This window comes from Echinops telfairi, unplaced genomic scaffold (genome assembly GCF_000313985.2).
Source record: "Echinops telfairi isolate 266 unplaced genomic scaffold, ASM31398v2 ScPeMD7_6080;HRSCAF=6971, whole genome shotgun sequence".
NCBI lineage: Eukaryota > Metazoa > Chordata > Mammalia > Afrosoricida > Tenrecidae > Echinops > Echinops telfairi.
The window spans coordinates 346,557-374,512 of NW_022109980.1; the positions used below are offsets into that span (position 1 = coordinate 346,557).

Sequence of the window (27,956 nt, forward strand, 5' to 3'; positions counted from 1 at the left end):
GTATTCCTTTTCCTTTTCTTCCCATGCTTGTGATTCCATCCAGGGAACTTTCAGGCTTGAAGGTGCAGGCAGTGATCAAAGGGGTATTTCAGTATGTTATTTTTGAATGTGAGCGATGTCCAGTACAGGAATACCTCACTGGCAGTGCAGGCTAAGTTTCAATAGTGCAACAGAGTTCATAGTTTGGTTTCCAGTGCACACATAAGTTATGTTGTGTGCAATGGCATGGTGAGGGTGTTTGAAATATTGTGAGAAAGACCAAAATGGGACCCAGAGACAAAACGACCACACAAAATGGCAGCAGCAGTTGACAGGGTTTCACAAACCTGCCCTTCGTTAACAAGCCAACAAACAAAACACATTATCTTGGGAGCACAATAAAGCAAGGGAGGGAGACCTGCATTGGAAAAAAAACATTTAACCAAAATCCATGTCATGTATTATTTATTGCAAGTAGTTCATGCAGCACCTTATTCTGGTCTCACGAGTTCAAGTTTAAACCAGCAGTTGTTTTATGATTAAGTGGCTGGATTTCACAGGGGAGCAATTTTGACCCTGATGCTAAATGATGGTCCTGCCATCAACCAGATGAGTAACCTCAGTGACGCCACACTGCTTTCTGTCAAATGATGGGGTTAGAGCAAGGGATTTCAAAGGCTTTATCCATGCTGTGTCTATGGCAATTAACATGTGATAATGATGTGACATGATTTATGATGGAGCACTTAGGTACAGTTCCCCTCTATTTTTCATTTGTCTTCCTCCTCTTGCATACTTTTTTAAGTTGCTAAGGTTTTGGATATATATTATGATTTTGAGTGACCATGGCAACCTTTGTTGAAGGGATTTACTCCTCATATTTCATTGCAAGATCCCTCAGATAGAGACTGATAGCAAGGTACCAAGACACTGTACTGTTTGTTAATCGGTAAGTTACAGAAACGATGAACAAGCCAATGTAGACATAAAAGGAATTCATACCAAAATCACTTCAGTGTGACAGTCTTCTCAAGTCTATTGTGTAAGCCCATCCTTCATACAGTCAATACTTGCGCTACACTTATAAGATGAAGTATATTCCAATTGGGGCTAACTATCTAGCTCATTTTAATGTCAGCCGGCTCTCTACAGCCCCATCTATGCTCAGTCCCACGAGGGCTGTAGTGAAGAAGCAAGGGCCTGGTTGTTATGCTTCACTGCCTCCCTTATGAGATTACTGTTAGCTTACATTTCATAAGTAGCAGTCTGATGACAACACTAAATAGATTTCAATTCTCCAGAGATCCACAAGATGAGGTAGAGAAACACAACACAATCTGTCCTAATTAGTTCATATATTTCTGTCTTTCAGTGTTAATCAGGTATTCAAGCAAGAGAGAGGGAGAAAAAAAAGGCAAAAAATGTCAAGTGGTTAAATACACTTGAATTGTATCCGTTCATACTGCTGAAAAATAAAATATTCCCAATTTTACGTATGAAGCCAGTTTAAGAGTTCTTTTGTAGCCTCTTGGGGTTTTTGTTGGTTTGTTTGGCTCATTTTACCTAGGGCTAAATCACAAGCCTCAAATAATATTGACTCATCCTTCCCTTGAACCCAAAGAAACCATCAAAAGTCACAAAATCTATAAAGTGCTGCTGCTGTTCCTGAGGGCATACTTCAACCAGAGGAGAGTTGTAGATTTATGCTACAGCCGTCTTTCTTTAAAAAGCTATATGCAAATGCACAATAATGAGTACTAAACAAAGTTAATTCGTATATACTGAAACAGAACTCTGGCAGGAAAATATTTATTCATTCCAGTAAGAGGCAACTACATGCTGTATTCTTATAATGGCCATATCAATAATATGTGTACGGCATCTTAGGTTAGGATCAAAATTGGACCAAAAGCATTTCCAGTGAAGAGCTTAAAACATTGCACACCAATGTTTTTTTTAATGAACAAATTGGTCTCTGGGACCAGCAAACTCAACACGTGTCATTTGAAGCTGATCAGAGAGAGAGCAGTTTAGTTTTTAAAAGGGATTCCTGCCAAATGCTGAGACTGATTCCAAAACGACAACACATCAGCTTTAACGAACCAAGTGTTTCTTTCAAAACAGAGAGGCAAGTAAACCTTGTTATGTGTGTGTGTTTACATAATCAATTAGATCACAGGTTTTAAAATTGCTCATATCCAGCGTGATGACGCTTGAGACCAATAAAATAAGCCAGCAACACTAGAATAAGTACTCCTGCCAAGGCTGCTCCCACCGCTATGGGCACAAGGAAGTTGTCGTCATCTGCACTGCAGTCTTGAGCTAGATGTGGAGAAAGGACAATTGAGAACAGAAACAGTGGCAACATTCCAATTCTGTACATTTCAAGCAAAAATTGCAGCTCTTCCCAAGGCACAGATATGTCTTTTTTACATGAAGTCATTGGCATTCATTATCTGCAAATGGGATGTTTGTCTCACAAAAGCAATTTTCCAAATGACCAAGTCATACCCTGCTAGGAACCAACAACCAACAACAAAAACCCTGACAACAATCATTTTAGATACAAGATGTATAAAATGAGCACCTAATTCCCAGAAACCGAAATAGAAAGTAAAGAACATATATAATTAGCTTTTCCTTGATGATCAGGCTGTGAGCTCTCAAAGGCAAAAGCGTGAAGTTGTTTTTAAAAAGCAGTGCCTGAAACATGGAAAATTGTGAAGGTCAATATTAAATTACTCAATGATCTTCTATTCAAATCGATGTCAAAATGAAATGCATAGCAATCTAGGGTGGCTGAGTGGCAGAATTAAATAATTTTTTTAAAACCTCTACCTGATGGCATAACTGTTTGCCTCAAGATGCTCAGTCAAATCTGAGACTCGCTCAAGAAAATTAGTGGCTCACATTACGAACTGTGCTGTGTTCAGGGCAACACACAAAGTGCCATGGAAGTGTTCTCAAGGCACACGCAACACAGCTTGGGTATACAAGACACCCTTTAAAAAGGTGACACTTGAAGCTGAGTTGTGAAGGATGGGCAGGAAGTAAACATGCAGATCATGGGAGAAGAGCATTCCAAGCCCAGGAAACAAAGAAGACTCACTGCCATTGAATTGATTCCGACTCATAGTGACCGTGTAGGACAGGGTAGAACTGCCCCTGTGACTTTCCAAGACTGTAAGTCTTTACAGGAGTAGAAAGTCCCGGCTTTGTCCCTGGTGGTTTTGAACTGCAGACCTTTGGGGTTAGTAGCCCAACGTGTACCCACTATACCACCAGGGCTCCTCCGGGGTAAATGAAGCAGTCTGGCACCTGAAGAAACTCTGGATCAAATAATATTCTTGGCTGGACAGGAGGCAGGAAAAGTATAATAAAAATTGCTCACAAAGACAGTGGCTTGTCCTTATCCTGATGAGAAAAGGGCAGTAGGATTTTAAGTAGCATTTTGTTGTTGTTTCTGGAAATCCCTGGGCTATAAACATAGTTGACACACTCAGCTGCTATCCAGGAGGTTGGAAGATCAAGTCTACATACACTTCAGAAGGCCTGGTGATCTACTTGGGAAAGATCAGATCAAAGAAACCCTAGCCTAGAAGGCTAAGATGTTAAACGTAAACTTATCGCTATTTTCCCCTTGTATTCTGACACACACGTCTGTGTGTATGTGTGGTGGCGAGAGGGAGTGGGTCAACATGAATTGGAATTGACGCAAAGGTTGACGGATGGTGGGGTGGTGTTTCAGAAGATTTGGCAGATAGAAAACTAGAGGTAGGAAGTTAGGAGGCATCTCTATTGCTAGAGTCCAAGTCACCAATAATTCAATCATGAACTTTTCTGCGTGAAGTGCAGGTACAAAAGGTGCAGAGTTTAGAGTGGATCAGAATGTGGAATTGACCAAGTGGACGTAGGGGTGTGGTAGGTGATGGTAGAATGATTTCCATCCCCACACTTGATGAGGCTGCCATTTATGCCTCGAAAGAGGAAATTCTGGAGGAAGCATGAGTGCATTTTGGTTGGGGTGCCTGTATCTGAACCTGATTTTTGATGAGCGTTAGTGGTAGTTAAAACCATGTTGTTAAGTGCCAGCAAGTCATCTGTGACTGCTAACTACCCTTTGCATAACTAAATACAACAATGCCTGGTCGGTCCTAACCCAGCCTCCAAGTCCTACCAGGTTTGAGCGCCTTGTTCCAGTCACTGTGTCAATCCAGCTCGCTGAGGGTGTTCTTATTTTTAGATTGCCTTCTCCTTTACCAAGCATGATGCCCACCTCCTGAGACTCATGCTAACATGTCCAAGTACATAAAATGAAGTCTTGTCATCCTTGCTTCTGAGGAGCATTCTGGTTGTACTTCTTCCAAAACAGATGTTTGCTCTTCTAGAATGTTCACTATTCTTCACCAACACCATAATTCAAAAGCATTGAGTCTTCTTTGGTCTTCCTTATACATTCTTCAGCAGCTTTCTCTTGCATACGAGGTGACTGAAAATACCATGGCTTGGGCAAGTGCACCTTAGTGCTCAAGGTACTGTCTGCTTTTTGAACACCTTAAAGCAGTCTTTGGCAGATTTTCCCGGCGCAATACTTTATTGAAAGCCATGGACACAGATATGTCTTAGTGAGGGCAAGTACAACAGAAGGAAGGCCAAAGACAACACCTTGGGAAACACCGATATTTGAGTAGGCAAAAGAGAAAAATCAGGAAAAAAAAGGAAGATAGAAAATGGTGCCACTAATTGGACGTCCCCTCGCAGATGGGCTGTGAGGAGCAGAAAATGCATCAAGGGGGCATTTTCTCACCGATGAAATACACAACACTCCTCTAGTTCTTTAATCCTTCCTCCCCCCCCCCCCCACTATTAAGACCTCAGTCCAATCTTGCAATTCCCGCTAGGCTGGTATACAGACAGTGGCACAGTAGAGATCAATCAATATAGGGAATTCAGGAAAGACAAACCTCAGACACAGTAATGGGAACAAGGATTCCAGAAGGAGAGGGGAAAGAAAGGGGGACGAGTAAGAGTGGGGAGAGGGAGGAATGGATAGCAATGATGGCAGAATAACGCCCTCTCAGGGAAACAGTACCAGGAAAATAGGTGAAGGAATAAGAATGAATGGTACAAGGTATGTATAAATAATAACAACAATACATAATATATTAAGGGTTTGCAGGGGTGACAGGGTGGGAGAGAGGGGGAAAAGGAGCTGATATCAAAGAGCTCAAGTAGAAAGGTAATGTTTAGAAATTGTTGATGCCAATAATTATACATGTCCGATTGAGACAACAGATGTATGGTTTGTAAGAGCTCCCAATAAAATGATTTACTTTTTTTTTTAAATGGTGCCACAGAAGCCAAGTAAGGAAACACTTTCAATGAGTGTAGAATGGAGAGTTAAAAATATTAGAGAAGCTTGAGCAATGTCTATTGGATCGAGTAACACGGAGGATGAGTGTTATGGATCAAAATACTGCAGGTTTAGGAATAGGAAGTGATGAGTAAGATCAAGAACCTGGGGTAGGGAGCGTAACACTTCAACCCAGAGATTTAAAATTATTAAGACAAAAGGAGAAAGCTGGGCAGTAAGTTCCTATAAAGATTACAGTCTTGGAAATACGTTGGGGCCATTCTACTCTACCTTACAGGGTCACCAAGTTGTAAGGGACTCAATGGCAAACAGATTGGGTGTTTTGCTGTAGTTGTAGGGGGTACTAACTAAGAAGAAAACGTATTCCTGGCGTTTAGAGACTTCATGGCTTTAGTTGCCAGTTCAATGATCTTTTCACTTGCTTCCTGATTCTTTCAAAAATTCAGTTCGCGGACTTTACCAAATGTGACTTCAGACTACCTGGTGTGCAGCGTACTCAGCTATTAGGTGGCTTAGATGGCTCAAGTACCATAAAGTACTATGCCTTGGATTTAATACAAGTTGGTTTTAAATGTTTCCACTAGATTAATTTCTTTTTCTGGCAACACATTCAGAGCCCTCTCTTTCCCAAATTGAGTATTTGACCTAGTACTGAAACAACTTTTGTAAATACTGCCAATAAGGCTTTCACATAAGACAGATAGTCCCAGAGTAGAAAAAAAGCAATTCTGCTAATACAAAGACCTTTCTAGATGATGTCACCGACTCAAAATGCTCTCAATTAGTATGTGAAATATTAATAACTGTCAAGCGTACGAATATAATCTTTTACGGTTTTAGGTAATGGAAAGACATCTTGGTGAAACAGTCGTTTTAATAGGTTTGCAGCCTAAAGAAAATCTCATTCTACAAATCCTTGTGACATGCTCTAGCACTAGCTGTGTACTTACGCAAGTAGTGGAACTATTTCTGGAGAAAGGAAATGGTATACTTGGGGAGGAGTTTAATCATCATGATGCAGATCTTTAAAAATAGAAAGTTTCACAGACCCTGAACTGTCAATGGAAAGCTTCAGGTATATTACAAAATACTTTTCATCTAATTTTCTGTTAGAGATTTTTTTCAAATATGATTTTCATTGTGAGAATTTTTTTTTTCCCTCTCGTTCTTCTTTTTTTTTTTTTAACATTTTATTAGGGGCTCATACAACTGTTATCCCAATCCATACACACATCAATTGTGTAAAGCGCATTTGTACATCGCTTCTCAAAACATTTTCTCTCCATTTAAACCCCGTGAGAATATTTTTAAAGTGAGCCACACATTTCAACAAAATATAATACAAAGGCTCCTCTTAAAAAACAATTTTATCTACATTTCCCTTTAGAAGAGGCGGCGTTGAGAATAAATATCTATATTTGCCACCTCCGAGAGTCTTGCCCTGAGATTACATTTAAACCTTCAAAAATATTCCTGAAATCCTCTTTAGTGTGACTAATAAAAATCCCTGCCCTGGGCAGTGTGCTCTTATATGAGTATCTCTAAGGGATCAAATTAACATCCACTCACAGATTAGACAGGTACCTTAGTGGGCAGTGAGGCGATGATAGTGAAGGAGGAACGGCTCACAAAAGGAGGGTGGCAATGGTTGCACAACTCTAAGACTAGTCCGTGTCACTGAATTGTACATGTGGAGACTGGTGAATTGGTTTACGTTTTGCTATGTATATTCTCCACAATAACAAAATAAAAATAACTTAGAAAGGGGAAAAAAAGAATAACCTTTAGACATATCACCTATTTGAAATACATCACATAAATTTGAAAAGCTACCTGAAGTTACTCCCTATCGCATCATACCAGTTCAAAGACAAGAGATGGTCATGATTAGTGCACAAAGTTAGCTCCCAAGATAGAAGATGAAGAGATGCACCCAAGACATTTTAATATTATCTTCCTAAATGAAGGAGCGCTGGTAGCCTCGTGGATTATGTATTGTGTTGCTGACATTTCTCCCCAGCAGCCACTCCGGGGAGAAAAATAAGGCTGTTTATTTCTGCAACGAGTTACAGCCTTGGAAACCCACATGGATAGATCTATTGTCATACAGGGTTGCGATGAGTCAGAATTGAATTGATGGCACGGCAGTGAGAGAGAGTAACTGAAATAAAGAGATTCAATGCTGTAATCTTTAAAACTGTCATGGCTGTTGAGATTTTCCTTAGGGGGAAAAGGGGGCATTTCAGATGGTATACTTTAACATTGTAAATAAAATACACTGATCGAAAAGCAATCACTTCACAGAATATTCCTAAAAGTGTTTTTGAATGTGTATTTATCTTAAGTGAAATACAAGTTGTCATGCAAAGAGATAAAAGTAACAGAGTTTTAAAGTCACCAGGGGCCAGATGAAGAACCGGAGACCACTGGGAGTTAAAACAACTTGGCCACGGTCATTATCACAGTTATTTGCAGAGTGTGGAGTCATAATGGGGCAATGGCATAATTGGGTTAATCCAGAAGAAAGTTACTGACTAGTGCACTGAATTTTCTTTTGTGATATACAAAGTAAGGTAACTGGGAAGCCCCCTGGAAATCGGATCTAAGAGACAGATTGCACAAAATCCTGCTTTGGTTCCGATCCATAGCTCGATTTGTTTGACTATAGCGTAAAGCCACTATCTGGCTATTAAGCACCTGTATCAACTTAGGGGTTGAGGAAAGTCTTTGAGTTGTGGTTAGTACAAAGAGATACTCAGAAGCTTTTACTGTGGCAAATACATTCAAGATCACTGGCTCCCTAATTGGCTATGCATCCGATCCAACTGATGAGCTTGCCATCGCATGCAAGCATAGTCACAAACATACATGCATTCACACAAACACTCATGCATTCACACACACACACATCCGAATCCTGCTAAATTAAATTCACTAGGAATGAAGCCTAGAGTCTGTATTTCCATAACAAGCTTCCCAGGTAAGTCGTACTCTGTAGCCAGCCCAGCCTCAGGCAAGACCTATCTATGGGGCAACTCGTCCAGACTGTACAACACAGAACATTCTGAAAATTATTTTAGCTCCATTCCTAAGAATTTCTTGAACTTTTCCTTTTGAAAAAAAACTGTATACGGTATACAAAACCCTAACCAGTGAGGGAAAAAATGTCAGCAAATTTCCTTAAGAAATAAACAAATCTTTATTGTTTGTTTTTGAAGCAATATATTGAGCAAATGGACAGGCATATATCTAAAGAGAAATACTATACAGCAACTAGTGGATTAAACATTGGGGGGAGGGGAGACAGCATGGGAAGTATCTACATGAACCAGTTTCTTTATTCAAATGCTAACACATGAAAGGCAACCCAAACCATGTAGTGTTACCCTTAAGATGTAAATCCCTTTGAACAAAAAAATACTATAATAGATACAAAGAATAAATGGCTATAGGAAGTAATCAGGTAAGTAGCAGTATATAAACTGGCCCATGTAAAATACACAAATATTCAAGGAAGTGAGATTTTCTAGAAAAGTGATTATTAGAGGTACTTTAATATGAACCAAGTATATAATCTAAATGTTAAAAGAGTTTTAGAAAGATCACAACACTAAGCCAGTGCCCATTACTCATGCTTCCTTAAAAAAAAAAAAGGCTGCAGAGCTGCTTTGTTTTGACTTATGAGAAATAGCTGAAGCCCATATTCTTGTAAGCATTATCCATTCTTAAAAGGGTAACAACTTCATACTAAAACACTACTGGGGGATGTCAAAAAATGCATGGGGAAATTCTATTCTCTTTGAATTCCAGTGTGCCATGAACTTATTGAAATCCCTGCATACTTACAGTTTTTGAAAATCAAAATTTGGCTTAGTATTTTATAAGTGCTTTAACGTGCCAATACAGCTCAACTAACCCTAGAAAGGAACTACTTAGGAAGTCAATTGTGTTAAGGTTTGCAGGCTACTTTATACAGGCAACTTTGAGTGGGAGGAAATCATTTTCACTCCAACAGAACTTGAAGGACAGCTACAAACATGCATATGCTAACATGCAATTGGCTACGTATGAGGGTAAGTCAAAAAGTCTGCATTAAGCAAAACATCAAAATGTGAAACTCCCGTTTCTCGGTATGTCCTCCTTTTAGGTCTATGAACTTCTGCGGTCAATGTTTCCTTTTCTTTAGCCCTCTCCCAAAGAATCCTGTGCGTCTCAATTCCCACCTTGTCTATTTTGGCAGCCTTGAGGGGCTCAAACCGGGTTCCTTTTCAATGCTTTCTGAGTTTGAGGAACAAAAGAAAGTGTGACGGGCTAAGATCAGGGCAGTGTGGTAGATAGAGCAAGGTTTCCCAATGAAATTCTCTTAGGACAGCCCTTGCTACCGCCAAAGAATAAGCAGGTGCATGGTGATCGAGGGGAAAAAAATTGCTCAGCATAACTTGCCCAGCCTTTCTACCACCAATGCGGTTTTCGATTTTCTGAAAACTTCATAGTAAGCCTCCACAATGACTCCGTGTCAATTTCACAAAATCGATCAGGATTACCCCTTTGGAGTAAAAGTAAAACCAGCCCCCCCCCCCTCAAAAATACACCTTAACTTCTGAGCTGACCTCTCAGTCTTAAATTCGCCTTTGAGGGCTTCTCTATCTACAGACTTATTTTGCATGAGGCGCCATTCTCAAGACCTCTGGGCAAAGCTTTCAATGTGGGAGGCTGTACACTTGACTTTTGTTAAACATTGATTAGCCCTGACCTCAATAACAATTTCTTCCTATGGCACAAAAAAAATACATTTTTGAAGGCACCCTAACAAGATTAAGACCGAGAGGACTTTGCAGCCATCCGCTGCTTATAGGGACATGTTAAAACAAGTTTTGTCTGGAATAAACCCATACATGTATGAACTGGAACCTTAAAAGCAATACTTTTTGACTTACCCTTGTTTATATATATAGCTAAGACTATCCAGTTTATTCAACATAAGTAATATCACAGAACTCAGATATCTCATTTCTAGGAAGTGGAGAGGCATATAACCCCATCTTGTAAAAAAAATCCTCTATATATGGCAGCATATTAATAATTATTTTATAATATTTGTTTCTAAAAAGTGTCCTAGAAGTAGCCAAAAATACTAGATGTGTTAACTATCAAATTGAAAAGGTTTTCTGTCTCATATGACATTAGGTGATAACCAGTAAACAGACCATTGGTACATCTCTCCAGAGCACTCAAAAGTACGTGTCATAGTGGTTCTATGGTAATGAACAATTCCAATGTAAGTCTGGATTAGCGTAAAACCATTTCAATGTGAAAGCCAAATGAGTGAAAGTTGTGGTGATCAACGCAAGCTGGAAACAAAGAATGGCTTTGTAATGGGCACCACTAAAAGAAGACTAAGACTTTTGGGTTAGATGCAAATTACTTTTTAAGTGCTAAGAGCATTTGTTTTATTTAGATCTTGGCATGTCTAATTAAGAGAAGGAGAGGGGTGGGGAACCACCTGCTACCATGCACAAAAACTGTATTTCACACAAATAATCCGTGAGTGTTAAGTTCATTTCCCAAACTGTGCAATCCCCTCATGTTAGTTTCATATGTGTGCTGTGCACATTATATGCATATGTACATTATTTGCGTGGGCCTGTTACATGCCGAACATACAGTATTGAAAGGCTACATAAAAATCACATTTAATTTTAGATGTAGCAACTGTCCACTTACCATGCACCACCTAATGTTCACATGAGAAAGCAAACCATTTCAGCATGTAGAAGCCAATTTATAGTACAAAAGACTAAAACCCTAAATTGGCATTGCCTAGCAATTATCTCTAAAGTACCTATAAAGTGGGTTGAAATGCCCAGTTGGAATCGTCGTGTGTGTTGTAATTTGAATGGTTGAAATATCTAGGTTTTTCTCAAAGGTATTAAATAAGATTAACATGTATTCTAAAGTTGAAAGGGGTTCTGTAGCCTTTGTCATTATAGGCATATTAAATGCAGATTATTCAAAGCATTAGAAAGGCATTTATTGCTAAGAACGTAATACTAGGCTCTGTTCAGATCTACTGGCATCTCTCTCATAGGTCAAAGTGGCAGCAATGCCAAAATAGCTACGTTAACCTGCAAACAAAATCACAAAGAAGTGCAAATGGAGCAAGTACAAGTTCAACGTGGAACATGTTGTCCCAACTCAACTACATGCAGAAGAAGAAATAATTTTTCCTAAATCGTAAATCTCTCACCAGAATATCTAAAGTGAAAACAACTGCAAAACCATATTCAAAACAAAAGCCTGGTATCCCAAGGGGGTTGCACATGCCTTTTGCTGTAGAAGTGTCATCCATGTGCTGCCGAGGTGGTGCCGCCGACTCAGAGTGACCCTAACTGGCAGAGTAGAACTGCTCCCTTGGGCTTCCAAGGCTGTAATCTTTATGAAAGCAAACTGCCACATCTTTCTCCCACAGAGTCACCAGTGGGCTCGAACTGCCCACTTTTCGGTTAGCAGCCAAGAACTTAATCATTACACCACCAGGGCTTAAATGTCTTGGTTGGGAAAACCAAAATCACATGGCCAAGCTGTGGTTTCTAAGGTTCTTCGTCGTCGTCGTCGTCTTCTTTTTCAGATTTTTATTTGTTCAAATTTGAAATCCCTTGTACCACCCATTCAAGGACCAGGACGACAACTAAATATACAGTAAATTGACTAAGATTTCATGTTAGAACTTGTACTTGATTATTTTTAACAGATGATAGCATGGATTAGTGTTACAGAGTCTGATATCCAGCATGACTTTTTCTTCTGCCAATTAGGTAAGCAATCACTATAACGATAATCAAGCCTGAAAGACCAGCACCAACTATAATTGGTATTAGAATGGTGTCATCATCCAGCGAACACTCCTGGGCTGTAGATGAGAAAAAGTGTGTAACAAACAATGAGTATGAGCAACAACGGCCGAAGTCAAAGCTCTTGATTCAAATGTCAGAAATTCTGTTACAAAAGTCAACCTTAAATAAGACAGGTCTATTTTTATGTCAAAGCTATAGAAAAAGATGGATGATTCTAAAGCTAACATCCTAAACATTTTTCCTTCCATTCATGTATGTGAACATGTATGCATATATCCCTCTATGCGATACCATTGATATTCTATTATATACAAGTATATGTGTGCATCTATTTATATTGTGAATCATTTTCAAAAGGGGAACATTATTTCATCAGAAATGAAGGGAACTAATCTAGCCCATTCTTTAAAGTGCCTTGCTGAAGTAGGGTAATGTCTTTTGGGAGACTGGAACAGATCAGGAAGGTATCTTGGGATTAGAACAGCTGACCCTGGATTTCCTTTAGAGCAGTGGTTCTCAACCTTCTTAATGCCACGGCCCTTTAATACAGTTCCTCATGTGTGGTGACCACCCCCAACCATAACATTATTTTTGTTGCTACTTCATAACTGTAATTTTGCTACTGTTATGAATCGGGTGACCCCTGTGAAAGGGTCATTTGACACCCCCCTCCAAAGAGGCCGTGACACACAAGTTGAGAACCGCTGCATTAGAGGAAGGGGGCAGACAGCAAACTATAGTCTATAGACCAAATCAGCCTAAGAGCTAAACATGTTTATTTTTTTAAAGTTATAAAAAAAATCAAAAGATTATTTTTGATGCAAGAAAAGTATATGAAATTCTAACTTCAGCATCCATAAATAAAGTCATATTGGAATACAGCCACGTTTATGCTGACAGCTGTTTTTGTGCTACAGGAGTAAAGCTAAATAATTCTGACAAAGACCATCTGGCTACAAAGCCTTCCACATTTACTGCCTGTACAGATCCCTGACTTAAGAGTATACAGTCCGAGTGGCTACAAAAAGTCAAAATCTTGTTCACTATCTGTCTCATCAATCTGGTGAGGGCTGCAAGCCTACAGAAGCCATTGTTTTCAACTCCTAGGGAGTGCTGGTCCAGGAGAAACCCAACCAGCATTCTTTTCCCTTATTACAATTCCATTTCCTTCCTCTATACAGTTGAGCATTAGCTGTGCGTTGTATTTATAGGTGCCTATGGATGAGAGTCTTGTTCCACAGATTACTTATGCATCCACTACCAGTACTAAATGTTGTATACCCTGCCTTGGGTGAAATTGTTAGTTTGAACATCAAAATTTCAAATTAAAGAAGAAACCTAGCTCACCTCTATTAAGGCTGACAGGGGAAAGAGCTGAACTTATATCAATAGTGCCAAGATCTGAATTTCTAAACACAAAACTGGACCCCAAATAAGGTGAAGGGTGTGAGTGTGGCAGGACGGGGTAGGAAGGTTCGAGAAAGACTCCAAAAGAGCCATGCAAGGTTCAAAGTGACCCTTTAGAGACATGAGAAAAAAGGAATTCTTGAACATATTTTTATAGTGTGATAAACCTCCCTGGTCAGAAGAATGATTGATTTTAGACTAACCAAGTACTCACTTGTTGCCACACACCCTACTCACTTTTAAACACTGCTTCCAAACCATAGCATTGGTGTTGAGAAAGGATGTGGAGGACTGCAATCCCTCTGTGTTCAACAGAGTGGTGATCCACAAACCCCCAATTCTGAGTGGGTGCTTGAAAAGGTCAAGTAAATAAAGGAATTTTCCTGTACATTCTGTCTTCATGAAAATTCTACTCTTGTAATACCAAACAGTACTTTCTCCTCGTATTTAAATATTGTGATGAGCCCTTTAGTAAGGGCTTTATAATTTTTGTTTTTCACAAATCCCCTCATGAGCCCCAAGTAGGTCTTTAAACAGCCTCATTCACAATAGCATATGTCTTTTAAAACCCTCCAGATCATTTTAGCTAAGGGGGGCGGGTGTTAGTTTGTGATGTCTGAGGCTTACCAAAAAAGGATCAAAGTGCTTTTGTTTGGTGAAAACCATTTCCAGCCAGAAGAGGGCAAGGAAGAAAGCCAGATACAGATGTTCATCACTATTACTTCCAACTGCCCTCCTTGCCACAAACTAAAACCTGTGTGTGTGTGGTGGTGGTGGTGGGGGGGGGTGCTATCTTGACTTTAAACAAAGTTCACTAAAAACTCTCACTGGCTTTCAGCTTTAAGAACTTTGTTGCCAGTGGTTTTTCACATCATCAAATAAATAAACTATCTGGAGCAAAATGATGAGCCAAATTTAAGTGGTGTTTGGAGATATTGAGGAAGAGAGTCTTACAATTTGCCCAAGGTAGTGAGAACTTGACAGTACCTTCAAGCGCTGAGTTCATCTTCGGGAACTCAGTGTTGAGGGTCTGTGACTCAAATGAAAAGCCCGTCCTCGAACAGCGATCATTAATCAGCATGCCCAAGTCTTACCTGTGGAGTATTTTCCTTCCATCACGTTGAATGGCTGAACCCTGAGATCAAAGGTATTTATCTGAAAGGCGCCTGACACTGCAACAGTCTGCTCTTTGTTGCACATATAAGAACTTCCCAGAGGGGCATCCCAGTAGCTCAGATTGCTGTTTGTGAAACTGAGAACTGTGAGAGAGAAGAGAGCCACGAGTCAGTAGCGCCATCTTCCCAGCAGCATCAAAACGAGGGCAGGCTTCAATCCTTAACAAAATATTGGCAATTTCACAATAAGGTATGGGAGCTTAAGACCCAGGCTCTTAGCCACAAAAAGTCATTCTTACTCTTATTAGATTCCCAGGCCTTTCTGCAGATGTCTTTTATTTTAAAATATTTTTATTGGCACATAGCATAAAATTTAATTGTTCAATATTAAGATTTGTGCAATCATCACCATATTCAATTTGCAAACATTTTCTTCTTTAACTCAATGTTAGCTCCCCCCCCCATCCTCCCTCACCATGCCCCTAGGCTATTAGCAACCCAGTTACTGTCTCTACAGAGACCTGGGCTACCTATCCTGGGCTTCATAGAGAAAATACAAAACACAAACAGGAAGCACACAAACGATCAAACCAAAATAACCTCAACAATGAGTAAACAAAGCAGACAAACCTCATTCAAAAAGAAAGTATAAATTAAAAACTGGAAAAACTCTAAAATGGGTCCAAAGGGAAAACAGATGCTAAGGATTGCAGTTTAACCTAATTACATGTCATAATCAACTTTATAATGCTCTATGATAACAAGGCGATTCACATACTTGGACTTTGAAAAAATCAGATACTACAAAAAAAATCAAGCCCCCTTGTTCTCAGATACTAGTTTTGAAATTTTGGTTAAGGTATTCTTACATAGAATCATCTGTCCCATGAAATAAAGTTATACAGTGAACCCTCGTTTATCGCGGTTAATCGGTTCTAGACCCTACCGTGATAAATGAAGTAGGATTCCTTATTTGTAAATCAAATATTTTCGTAGTTAGAGCATAGAGGACATGAAAAAACACCCTTTAGTCACCATTACACTCGTATTACCCAATTTATTAAACGAAAAAGGGAAAATACAGTAAAACATTTTGGACGTTACAATTATCATTTATTATTTATTATATTATTTATGGCATCTAGTTTATAGTATTACATATTTCACATACAGTATTATTATACATAGTTCTTACAAATACTGTAATCAATAGCCTATGAAATGACTTAAGGGATGTACTTCTACAGGTGGGTCGCCGTCTTTTTCCTCTGAAGGAGCGGGTGTAGGCAGTGGGTGCTGTTATGCAAAAACCGCGATAGAGTGAAGCCGCGGAAGTCGAAGCGCGAAGTGGCGAGGGTTCACTGTATTTGGTTACTGGAGCATTATGGTTTCTATCTCCTTCATTTAACCCATGCTTTTCTCCCTCAGGTTAATGCTTACCAGAGCCGTTTCCCAAAATCAGGCTGACATTCACTTCCTTCAGATAGAATCGGTTTTCGTTTTTCTGTTTGAAAAAAAGTTTCCAGTTAATAGTGCACAGCTGTCTGCAGGTGCAAGTACTATCGTAGGCAGAAAAAGCAAGCTACCAACTATTATTGCACAGAAGATGAAACCAGGGATTACATCCCGGCCAGTAGAATAAACAGCAAGAACGTAAAGGAAAACTCAAAAGGAGGACTGTAAGACATTGCCCCTGCAGTTAAAGTTTCTGGTTCGAGGAGCTCAGCTGTATATTTCTGGGTCTTGGCTACTGGGCAATTCACTCCCTCTTCCTATCACTTATTTAGCCCTGAGCCCTTGCTGCTTCCCAGCTTGAATCATAATGGCCTCTTCAAGGTCTGAGGGGCCTGCCGCAATCCCAACTGTGTGGTAAACCCCCCTACCCCGCAGAAGAATTCACTTTAGAGGACAGCACTGAAACTACAGCTCAGGGAGAGGGACATGTCTGATCAGAGCACACGGGAGCAAATGAAGGGGGAAGGCCCACCAAGCCCTGAGGACAATATTCCTGCTTAGAGCAGCCAAGGCACAAGAGAGGACCATAGGGTCAGCCCCACTGTGAGACACGACACCCCCCCCCCACTGACCCATAGCCCTATGGGGACAACACTAGAGACACAGTGTGGCAATTGTGCCGGATCTGACCCCACCACACCAAGGCAAAACACTAAGGGCATGTAACAGAACAGCAAAGGGAGCAGAGCAAGGAAGTCCCCAGGGAATACCAAAAAGGGACTTTGGGGCCAGGGTGTGGTACCCCAGCAGACGCAAGTGGAAAACATTCCTAAAGGTCAAAAAACAGACCTTGAACTACTTATAGGCTTTTTTTTTTTTGGTCGTTGGTATTTTTTGTTGTCATTGTTTTGTTTTTGTTGTTGTTGCTTTGTTTTACTGTCTTGTTTTTTGTGCATATTATTATGTCTGCGTGTCTATCTAGATAAGACAGGCCGGATAAACAATCTGGAGGAGAAAACAATGGGAGTGACAGTTCTGGAGGGACACGGGAGGGGCGGAGGTGGGGTGGGGAGTGCATGTTAACAAACCCAGGGGCAAGGGAACAAGTGATCCAAAATTTGTGGCAAGGAGGGTGTAGGAGGCCTGGTAGGCCTTGATCAAGGGCAATGTAACTGAGAGGAAATACTGAAACCCATATGAAAGCTGAACATGATAGTGGGCAAGGGGAAAGTAAAAGGAAATAGAGAAAAGTACTAGGAGGCAAAGGGCATTTATAGAGGTCTAAATACAGGCATGTACATATGTAAACATATTTATATATGATGAAGGAGAAATAGATCTATGTACATATATTTATTGGTTTAGTATTAAGGTAGCAGATGGACATTGGGCCTCGACTTAAGTACTCCCTCAACTCAAGAACACTTCATTCTAATAACCTGGCATTCCATGATGCTCACTTTCCTCATATGATCACTGAGGACAAAGTAGGTGCATAAGCAAATGTGTTAAAGAAAGCTGATGGTGTCTGGCTATCAAAAGATACAGTGTCTGGGGTCTTAAAGACTTGAAGATAAACAAGAGGCCATCTAGCTGAGAAGCAACAAAGCCCACATGGAAGAAACACACCAGACTGTGTGATCACAAGGTGTTGATAGGATCAGGTATCAGGCCTCAAAGACCCAGAACAAAAAATCATATCATTGTGAATGGTGCGGAGTGGAGACCCAAAGCTCATCTATAGGCAACCGGACATCCCCTTACAGAAGGGTCGCAGGGAGGAGACGAGCCAGTCAGGGTGCAATGTAGCACCAAGGAAACATACAACTGTCCTCTATTTCTTTAATGCTTCCTCCCCCATCCCCGCCCCACTATCATGACCCCAATTCTACCTTACAAATCTGGCTAGACCAGAGCATGTACACAGGTACAGATAAGAGCTAGAAACATAGGGAATCCAGGACAATTAAAACCCTCAGGAACAATATTGAGAGTAGCCATACCAGGAGGGTAAGGGTAAGGTGGGGGGAGATAAGGGGAACTGATCACAATGATCTACCTATAACCCCTTCCCAGAGGACAACAGAAAAGTAGGTGAAGGGAGACATCAGTCAGTGTAAGACATGACAAAATAATAATTTATAAATTATCAAGGGTTCATGAGGGAGGAAAGGTGGGGGAGGGAGGGGGAAAAATTAGAAGCTGATACTAAGGGCTCAAGTAAAAAGAACATGTTTTGAAAATGATGGTGGCAACAAATGTACAAATGTTCTTGAAACAATGGATGGATGGATGGATGGATTGTAATAAGAGTTGTACGAGTCCCCAATAAAATGATCTGTAAAACAAAACAAAAATAATAATCACCTCTTCACTGAGCTCATGGTCTTCCAGCCTCGCCAACTGCTCATCTTTCCTTGTCTTAATGAGTTTTCCCTGAACCACCTCCCTATCAACAACCACAACAACAAAACCACTGCCACCGAGTCAATTCTGATTCACAGTGACACTACTGGACAGAGAACTACCCTAATTGGTTCCAAGGCTGTGTGACCTTTTTGGAAGCAGACTGTCATATCTTGCTCCTGTTGAGCAGCTGGTGGATTCAAACCGCCAACCTTTTGGTTAGCGGCTGAACACATGGACCACTTTACCATCAGAAATCTTCATCATTCTAATTATTTGAGCCCTTACTATGTTCAAGGTAACATGTTTCAGTGCTGGAAGGAACTAGCAAAATGAATCGGACTTGAATCCCACCCTCACCATGTCTGTGACCTGCCAGGGAGGATAAAACAAACACATAACCAAAGTGCCACAGAGAAAGCCAGGACGCATTGTGGAAATGAGCAGGAGAGATTAGGCTGAGGAACAAACGTTGTGTGAGCTCTAAGAGGTGAGACATTTGAGTTGGACAGAACTCAGGGCACAAGTGGAAAGGGGGCTTTCCAGAAGGCAGCAGTATCAGCAGAGGCAGAAAAGGGCCGTAAGAACCAGACCCACAAGGACGGTAGCCATTTATTGAAAATTTGCCATGTGCCAAGAACGATTCTTTACACTTTACCTCAGGGTGCTCACCAAAGGAACACCCATATGCAGAAGGGGCTGCTTTGGTTCCATGTTGAGATAGGACAATGAAAGCACTGGGTTTAAGAAGCGCCCCCTAAGGATGGGTACTCACCTAAACAAACAAATGCATTGTCATGGAGTCAAATCTGACTCACAGTGACCCTACAGGGCACAGTAGAACTGTGGGTTTTCAAGGCTGTAAATCCTTCTGGGAATATACAGCCCCGGCTTCCTCTCAGAGTGACTGGTTGTTTCACATTGCTGATCTTGTGGTTGGCAGCCCAAAATGAGACCCACTAAGCCACCAGGGTTTCTAAGATCTATATTTCAGTGAGTAGCGTCATTGGTGAGCTGGGATTAGAGCTCAAGATCGCTATGTCCTTCTGCCTCACAGAGTGTGTACAGGGGAAGGTGGGAGGGTGGCCAAAGACTCGTGAGGATAGAAGCAGAAGGGAAAAAGGCTGGAAATCCAGGATCCACTTATAAGGCTGGGGTGGAGTTTTGATGTTACCTGTGGGCAACCTGGTGGCATAGTGGTTACGTGTTGGGCTGCAATCCACAAGGTTGGCAGTTTGAAACCACCAGCCACTCCTTGGGAGAAAGACAAGGCTTTCTACTCCTGTAAACAGTTAGTCTCAGAAATGCACAAGGCAGTTCTACCCTGTCCTATAGGCTTGTGTCAGCATCAACTCAATGGCAATGAGTATGTGTGCTCTTGGGTGTGTGTGTGTGTGTGTGTCCCAGAAATCACTGCACTGCAGGAATACTCTGCTGCTGCAGAATAAGGCTGGGGGAGAGGAAAAGTAGAGACAAGTTGGATGGCTACTTTGAATAGTTCAGGCAAAGGGCAGCATGATCCACAGCCAGGACCAAAGAATGAAAACAGAAAGGACTGGAAAGAAATTTCAGGAGGAAGCATAAAGGAGGGTTTGTCTACCTTATCATGTCTCTCCTCTGCTTAAGGTAGGTCTCAGCTTGGCATTCCAGGTTCTCCACAATTGGCTCCAACAACATCTTTCCCAACTACCCATGCCATATATGCCCCTTTCTCCAGACTGCCCAGGACTGTATCCCTGTCCTCCAGGATAGCCTATGCTTTGCTACTTCTCCTATCTTCACATGTAGAATCTTACCCATACTTGATCGTCCACCTCCAATGTCATCCCTTCCATTAAACCTGCATAACTCTCTTCCAGCCAGAGTGACGCCTCTCCTCTCCCCTATTCACCCACAGCACCCACTTTGTACGCACCACCCGCCATACTCTATTGCCAACAGAATCAAGTTCAAAAGCTATAGCATGGCATTCAAGGATTTTTTTTTAAGTTGATATTTCTATCTTAACACTAAACCGGAGGGTGGAGGAGCATGGTAAGTACACAGGCCTTCTTTGTACAGCGTCCTGCATGTAAGACACTCAGTCTATAAATAATCCTCTATGGCATCTTTCATACCCAGGGTGAAGGGGCTATGAGCCCCCAATGAACTCTGGTGACTTTGCAGTTGTCCCTTGACTCCAAAGACACCCTGGTGGTGTATCAGGTTACATATTTGCCTGTAACCACAGGGCCGAGGGTTCAAACCCACCAGCTGCTCCTTGTGATAAAGATGAAGTTTTCTGCCCTCAAAAAGATATTCAGTCTCAGAACCCCACAGGGGCAGCTCTAAAGCCCTATAAGGACTATATGTGATGGCATAAATTCAATGGCAATGGGTTTTGGTTTTATTTTCTTGACTTTTCAAAGTGTTTGTAGGAGGGTTAAAATGTCACTCTTTTAGAACACATTTTTTAAATGATTTGCCATGCAAGTTAAATACTGCAGTTATTAAATCCCAAAACATTTCCCCATGAAATTCAGGAGAAACCATGTTCCTTTTAGGATCCTAGCTATAGCTAGAAAGACGCCACTCAAAGGGAATGATGCATTGGGCTGTGATCCACAAGCTCTACAGTTCAAAACTGCCAGCCACGCTGCAGGAGAAACCTTTCTACTCCCCTAAGAGTTAGTCTTTGAAACTCACGGTGGCAGTTCCATCCTGTCCTATAGGGTTGTTAGGAGTCAGCATCCACTCGATGGCAGTTGAGTTTGGTTTGGTTTATACTGACTGTCATGTGTTTGGGGAGGCCTCCTTATACCACATTGAAGAGACCAAGCTGAAGGAGATTTTTTAATAACTCACTGGGTGTATTTGTACTGTAACACTGAGGTGATCTGAATGCTGGTGTTGGAGGAGAGTTTTGTACATGTTACTCAAATATAATTGCCTAAAGTAATCCATAACTACTCAACATATACCCTGTATAGAAAAGGGCTGTTAGATGCAAGCTGTCAAGTTCAGATATGAAATGAGCAACTAAACCTACCTATGTTTTTATACTTAAATCAAATGTTGATGCTTCTCTATTTCTTGATAAAGCAATCTGATTTCAGAGCAGAAATTTTTTTTAATACACTTATCTAAAAAATCCTAGTTCGAGAAGCTGCATTTACACTGGGGGTTCTCAACATCCCCTCTCCTAATGACTAAAACCTCAAAAACTCTGTGCTATTTATTCCTCTCAAGTGCCATAACATGTAAACACACACATACTTCCTTCACGAGAAATGACAGAGATGATCATTGTTTGCAAGAAGGTAGAAATGAAAAAAAAACAACAGAAAAAGAAGGTAGAAATGAAGGCCTCTGATGATAAATTTCTGCTAGCAAGAAGGAGAACAAGTATGCTTTCTGTTTAGGCTTCAACCCTTGCTATTAGCATGAACCACAAACGCCAACATGTTGCCAAGTTTAATGATTTCCTGTAGATAAAGTACTGACTTAGAGTCTTGAACACAGGAAATACCAAAGTTACATAGTATTATTACTGATACTCTGACTACAAATAGTATATTCTCCTAAAAGCCTAAAGTATTATAGAACAAACACGGAATTTTTGTAGCCGATGACAGAGAAAAATGTGATCATGGAATTCCTTTAATATATCTAGGTTAGGTTACGGTTTTTTTTTATGTAGGTTCAATTTTGTTCCTGCTGTCAAGTTTCTGTAATAGTAGCATGGCCACTCTTTTTTCAATTATTTTGTTGTTCAGAATATACCATATATACTCGAGTATAAGCCAACCCGAATATCAGCTGAGGCGCCTATTTTACCAGAAAAACTGCATTTAAAATGTGCTGAAAAACTCGGCTTATATACGAGTACATACGGTACAGAGCAAAACATGCACCAAATCAATAGTCTCTCCGTGTACCATTTAATGAGCAGCTCCTTTCCCCTAGCAATGAGTCAACTCCGACTACAGGAGCAGGTAGCCTCAGCTTTTCCTCTTTGAGCGACGGGTGGGTTTGACCCACCAACTTTTTGGTTAGCAGTTGAATGTTAACCCACTGAATACATTATCATTCTCACCTTCCTTTTCTGAGTTGTTCTTCTACCATTAACATCGATGCACTGCCCTCTGAGGTTCCCATCTGATCTTTCAAGCTACTTTGGTCATTTTGATCCCAGATAAATAGGTCTTAAAGAGTATAATGTTGAAGGCAGACATCTTTAACTAGTTAAGCTAGACTATTGCTTGGGTTTTAATGGACTTGCGGGGATATTTCTGCTTTAAGGTTTAAAGATTATCTCAGGGTAATTGTTAAGGGGTTGACCCACCTTCCATGGTTCCTTCCTTTGGACGATGTCTCTTTCTAGTTAAACGCAACTATGGTTTGGTTTTCAGAAGACTTCAGGGCATGTTTCTGGTTTAGTTTAAAGATTATCTCAGGGTAACAGTTAAGGGAATCATCCATCTAAAATGCACCTTCCTTTAAAACAGCAGTTCTCAACCTGTGGGTCGTGACCACTTTGGGGGTCGAATGACCCTGTCACAGGGGTCGCCCAATTCTTAACAGTAGCAAAATGAAAGTTATGAATTGTATGGTTGGGGGTTTACCACAACATGAGGAACTATGTGAAAGGGTTGTGGCACTGGTTTAGAAGCAGTCTCTTACTAGTTAAACTAAACTATTGTTTGGTTCTCAAATGACTTCAGCAGCTATTTCTAGTTTAAGGTTTAAAGATTATCTAAGGGCAATAGTTAGGGGCATCTACCATTGGCCCTGCAAAGTCTGGAATCCATGAACACTTCAAAGTCTGCTTGACCTTACTCCATCTTTACCAGGATCCTTCTATAGAATCTTTGATTAGAATATTTACTAATGGTAGCCAGGCACCATCCAATTGTTCTGGTCTCATAGACGATGACCACTCTTGATGAGTCTTAATAGAAGGGTCCAGCCCGTTAGGCTTCTGTGAGACCTTCAAGGTTAATGGGGATCAATGGATCAATGTTTATAATTACGTTGTGTTGCAATAGAATAAAGCTACCTACTCCCCAGCGATAACTATTTAGACTTTCAGGTGTGTTTCTACGGGAATGAAGCACATATTAAAAAGCGATTACTCACCACAGCAAAGACAAAGTCAAGATAGTTGATGTTGCTGCTATTCAACCTAAGTAGAGCAGTTTGAGGATGGCAGCTGCCAGTGAAGTCAGTCATATTGGGGTTGATGTTAATAACAGAAACAGCCTGCAGGGGAAGAAGAGGGCAAAACATACAGATTACCACAAAAGCTTTACACTCTATTATCAAGTACTGGGTAGGCCAAGAAAATCCTTTGTCTTTTACTTTCCAACAAAAGTTGGCACAGATCCTCAAGCTATGACTCAGAGGACTGGGGTTGATTTTGTTTTTTGAGTTTTTTTTAAGAGGAATGCTGCTTCAGGAAGGAGCCAAATGAAAACACAAGAGCCATCTGTCTAGTTTGTTTAAGTCACAGCATCCTGGCAGTGCAATTTATTTGTTGGCACTCCCTCTGTAGTCTCAGTGGGACACTGCAGCTAGAAATGAATACCACCGTGCACTTGAGCGCATCTGTCCAATCCAAGCCGGAGCAGGAAAGCGCTGCCCTGTTCTCATACGTCAGTCTACTGTGTGCATTTCAGACACAAGTGTGACGGAGTTCGATTTTAAATGGACTAAAATAAAGGCCTGGTCTTTGTATTCTTTTCTCATTTTTAATAATATCTTATTTGTGTTTTCTGTGAACGTGTATACAACAAATTGGGCTCAACAAATTGAACAGTGACATCACTTAAATCTTTCACAATGTGTCAACATTCTCATTAATTGTGTTCTGGTTGTTTAGTTTTTAGAACTCTAATTTCCCTGTCCTTAGTTTCATTATCTTTGTAACTTTGCTTTAAAGTAATTATTGGCCTTCTGGCTCAGACACATGGCTTTTTAGTAGAGGCCTGCACTTTAATTTTGTGTGCCAATCTACTCTTCTACTAAATTGTGACCTCAAACCCTAAAAACCAGACTCACTGCCATGGAGTCAATTTATAAAGCTACAATAACCATTCACGGTTACAGGAACTCCACACTGATCGAACTCAACAAGTCCACATCAAATATTCATTTCAGATGGAGTTATTCTCATCATGGCTACCCTGGGGATGCAAGTAGCACACCCTATATTTAAAGGAAACGCACGCAAAATGTTTCACAGAAAATAGACAACAATACCTTGTCCTGAGTTATGTTCAGCTGCAGCCCCATGTTGGCCAGAAGACAAGTCCCATTCTCACGAACATAATAGGCTCCCACCTCCGGCTTTCCCTTTGGAGTGGGAGTTGCAGTAGGAGCAGGTGCAGTGGTGTGAATGATGGGGGCCGTCGTTGCAGTTTTGTCTTTCTCACACAGAAACTCTAAAACAAACCAACCCCACAGGACAAAATCAAGGAAAGTGGACTTTCTTCTTAAACCCTCGGGTCAAGGAAGAACAAAGTATCTCTCATCCTAGAAAGTCCACGTGGGTTGTATTTGGGGAAGTGAATAATTTGTTTCCATATTTTAGACAAAATAAGCCAGAAAGGTTCAAGCTGCTGCTTCATCAAGAGCCCAATTCCAAAACCAAGAGACAGCTGACGAGCTAAGGACACGCAGAAATGGTGGATGCACCCACACAGGGCTGCGCACTTGTCTTTTCCAAGCCCTTAAATCCCTTATTCAAAAAGAACTTCACCTGCTTCTGACATGAAATTCCGGGATTTAACTTTGACAACAGTTCCCCCCACCCTCGGTACAATCATGATTTACTACCAGAAAGAAAGTTTGGAAATCACAGAAAGCTATACCTACAAACGAACCTTCTGTTCTTATTACCCACTGAGGAAATCACAGCTATTTCAACCTCTTATGAGGTGCTGGTCGTTTTCCAGAACTGGTCAATGAGAAATGACCACATTTCCATAAAGTCACACACACCAAGCCAAAACAAACCAGTTGCCATTGAGTCAATCCCGACTCCTGGTGATCCTGTACGTGTGTCAAAGGAGAGCTGTGCTTCATAGAGTTTTCATAGGCTGGGGTCTTGTGGAAGCAAAACGCCACGCCTTTCTTCCAAGGTGGATCCGAACTGCCAACCTTTCGTTAGAAACTGAGCCCCTAACTTCTAACACCACCTTGAGACTGCATAAAGTCACAGAATAATTTTTGAAACTAAAGATCAGAACACAGAAATCTAATTTATCGACTTTGGCTTTGTACCTGCTGAGGACCTGATGAACAAGCTACCAGAGGATCTGTTCAAATATTACACTTAAACATTCTAGTCCACGATAACAACAAAGACTTCATAACCTGCAAGCTACAAATAGGTTTTAATGTAGAAATGCTTTCAGATAATGACTTCCAACGAAAGCTTTACGGTACACTCTTTTTTTATGTTTGCAAAACACTATTTTAATTTTAATATAGCCAAAACTTCATTTATAACAATAAACCTTCAAAAAGTTAATTCAAAGAATAGCACCTCTCATTGTAGTTGGAATTTGCTTTAAATATGCCCAGACCCATCCATAAAAGCTTTAGGATTTCACTCTTGGCTGATACCATGATGTTTCTTTTACAGGTAAATCTTGATCAGTGGCCAAATTGCTAACTTTTACTATTTAGCCATTTTTCTTGATCTTTCTCTCTGATTCCATACACTCCATATTGCTCAATGGATTGTAATAAACTTCCAAAATGAAGGGAAATTTCCTGTTCATTGTTTGTCTGAAATCTTGGCTTGTGTTCATTATTCAACAAAAAATAAACTCCAAAAACACCTGCAAGTTCAGCTACTCAAACTCCTTTAAAGATCTTCTTTGCCAGTGGTTTCATAGTGTGGGCAATCCTGCAGGAAGAGCTGTATACTCTAATCTGTAATTCGGCTTCCAGTATAGAAATGCACTCTTACAGTACTCACCTTTCGTGCTTACGGTGCCATTTTGGACAAAAGCTTGCACAAGAATGCCCCAATACTGATGAACAACATCATTGCTTTCTAAAGTTGACAAACTACTGCATCTAAAGATGTTATTCAATGGAATTCCAATTTTCACGGTGTCATACACAGTGATAACTCCTATAAAACAAGATCGACAAGAGTTGTTTCCAAGCAAGTAGAGGAAGCATGCCAATATAAATACATTGATGAGGTTTCCTTCTCCTCCCCTCTGCCTGCTCCACCCCATCCTCAAAATGACAAAAGGTGTGGCTTGTTTAGGGAAGGCCGGATTCACTGCAGCCTAAGCACTGGGAGTAGGGAGTTTGGTGCAGAAAGTTAAGAGGGATGAAAAGGGAAGATTAGTTGCAGCTGAGTAATCACACTTGGCAGGACATTCTATGACCTAAGGAGAGTTCAGGCTTTATTTTGTTAGCTGTGGAGGTCTAGCTTCGGTTGTTTAAAGCAGGAAACAACAAACACACGTTTTCCTGTAAGGCTGATCATAAACTGGTAGGGGATAGGCCTAGGGATAAAACTTTTAAAAGTAAGCCATTTAAGAGGAAAACCAGTTAGAAGGCTGATGGCCTGATGCCGGCGAAATGGGAGGGATTCCCTAAGCCAAATGGATGGGAGGCTGCAGGGAGCAGACCAAAGGATGTACACTTGTACAGATAGGAACTGGAAACACAGGGAATCCAGGGCGGATGTTCCCTTCAGGGCCAGTGGTGTGAGTGGCGATACTGGGAGGGTGGAGGGAGAGTGGGTAGGAAAGAGGGAACCGATTACAAGAATCTATATGTGACCTCCTCCCTGGGGGACGGACAACAGAAAGGTGGGTGAAGGGAGACGTCGGACAGGGCAAGATATGACAAAATAATAATTTATAGATTACCGGGGGTTCATGAGGGAGGGGAGAGCGGGGAGGGAGGGGAAAAAATGAGGACCTGATGCCAGGGGCTTAAGTGGAGAGCAAATGTTTTGAGAATGATGAGGGCAATGAATGTACAAATGTGCTTTGCACAATTGATGTATGTGTGGATTGTGTTAAGAGTTGCATGAGGCCCTAATAAAACGATTTTTAAAAAAGGAGCCAAATGGAAGACATGTGTCTAAAGTAGAAGCAACAGGACTTGGTGATTAAAAACTAGGAAGAACGCAGAGGGAATAATCAATGGTTTTATAGCAAATCCTTGTTTTTCTGGTAATTTCCTTAAATTAGTTAAAACACCCATCATGAGCTCCTAGAGCAGTGATTCTCAACCTTCCTAACACCGTAACCCTTTCATACAGTTCCTCATGTTGTGGTGACCTCCAACCATAAAATCACTTTTGTTGCTACTTCATAACTGTCATTTTGCTACTGTCATGAATCAAGTGAC

The 27,956-nt window shown here is 40.8% G+C and overlaps 1 protein-coding gene and 1 pseudogene across 2 annotated transcripts in view; both read right to left on the reverse strand.

The window, feature by feature from the left end:
* Positions 1 to 427: 427 nt before the first annotated feature.
* LAMP2 (lysosomal associated membrane protein 2) overlaps positions 428 to 27,956 on the reverse strand; it is a 50,917-nt gene continuing 23,388 nt past the window's right edge. Inside the window, exons 4-9 of one of the 2 annotated variants that reach the window (XM_045295875.1) lie at positions 26,557 to 26,715; positions 24,831 to 25,012; positions 23,709 to 23,831; positions 16,170 to 16,233; positions 14,709 to 14,873; positions 428 to 2,301 (exon numbers count right to left, since the gene is read on the reverse strand). In XM_045295875.1, coding sequence (XP_045151810.1) covers positions 2,162 to 2,301; positions 14,709 to 14,873; positions 16,170 to 16,233; positions 23,709 to 23,831; positions 24,831 to 25,012; positions 26,557 to 26,715 — 833 coding nt within the window. In that variant the 3' untranslated portion in view covers positions 428 to 2,161. Of the gene's footprint in view, positions 2,302 to 11,819; positions 12,264 to 14,708; positions 14,874 to 16,169; positions 16,234 to 23,708; positions 23,832 to 24,830; positions 25,013 to 26,556; positions 26,716 to 27,956 lie in introns of those variants that run through there. The other variant, XM_004713046.2, reaches the window with a different exon arrangement.
* On the reverse strand, positions 26,244 to 26,486 carry LOC115871569 (annotated as a pseudogene).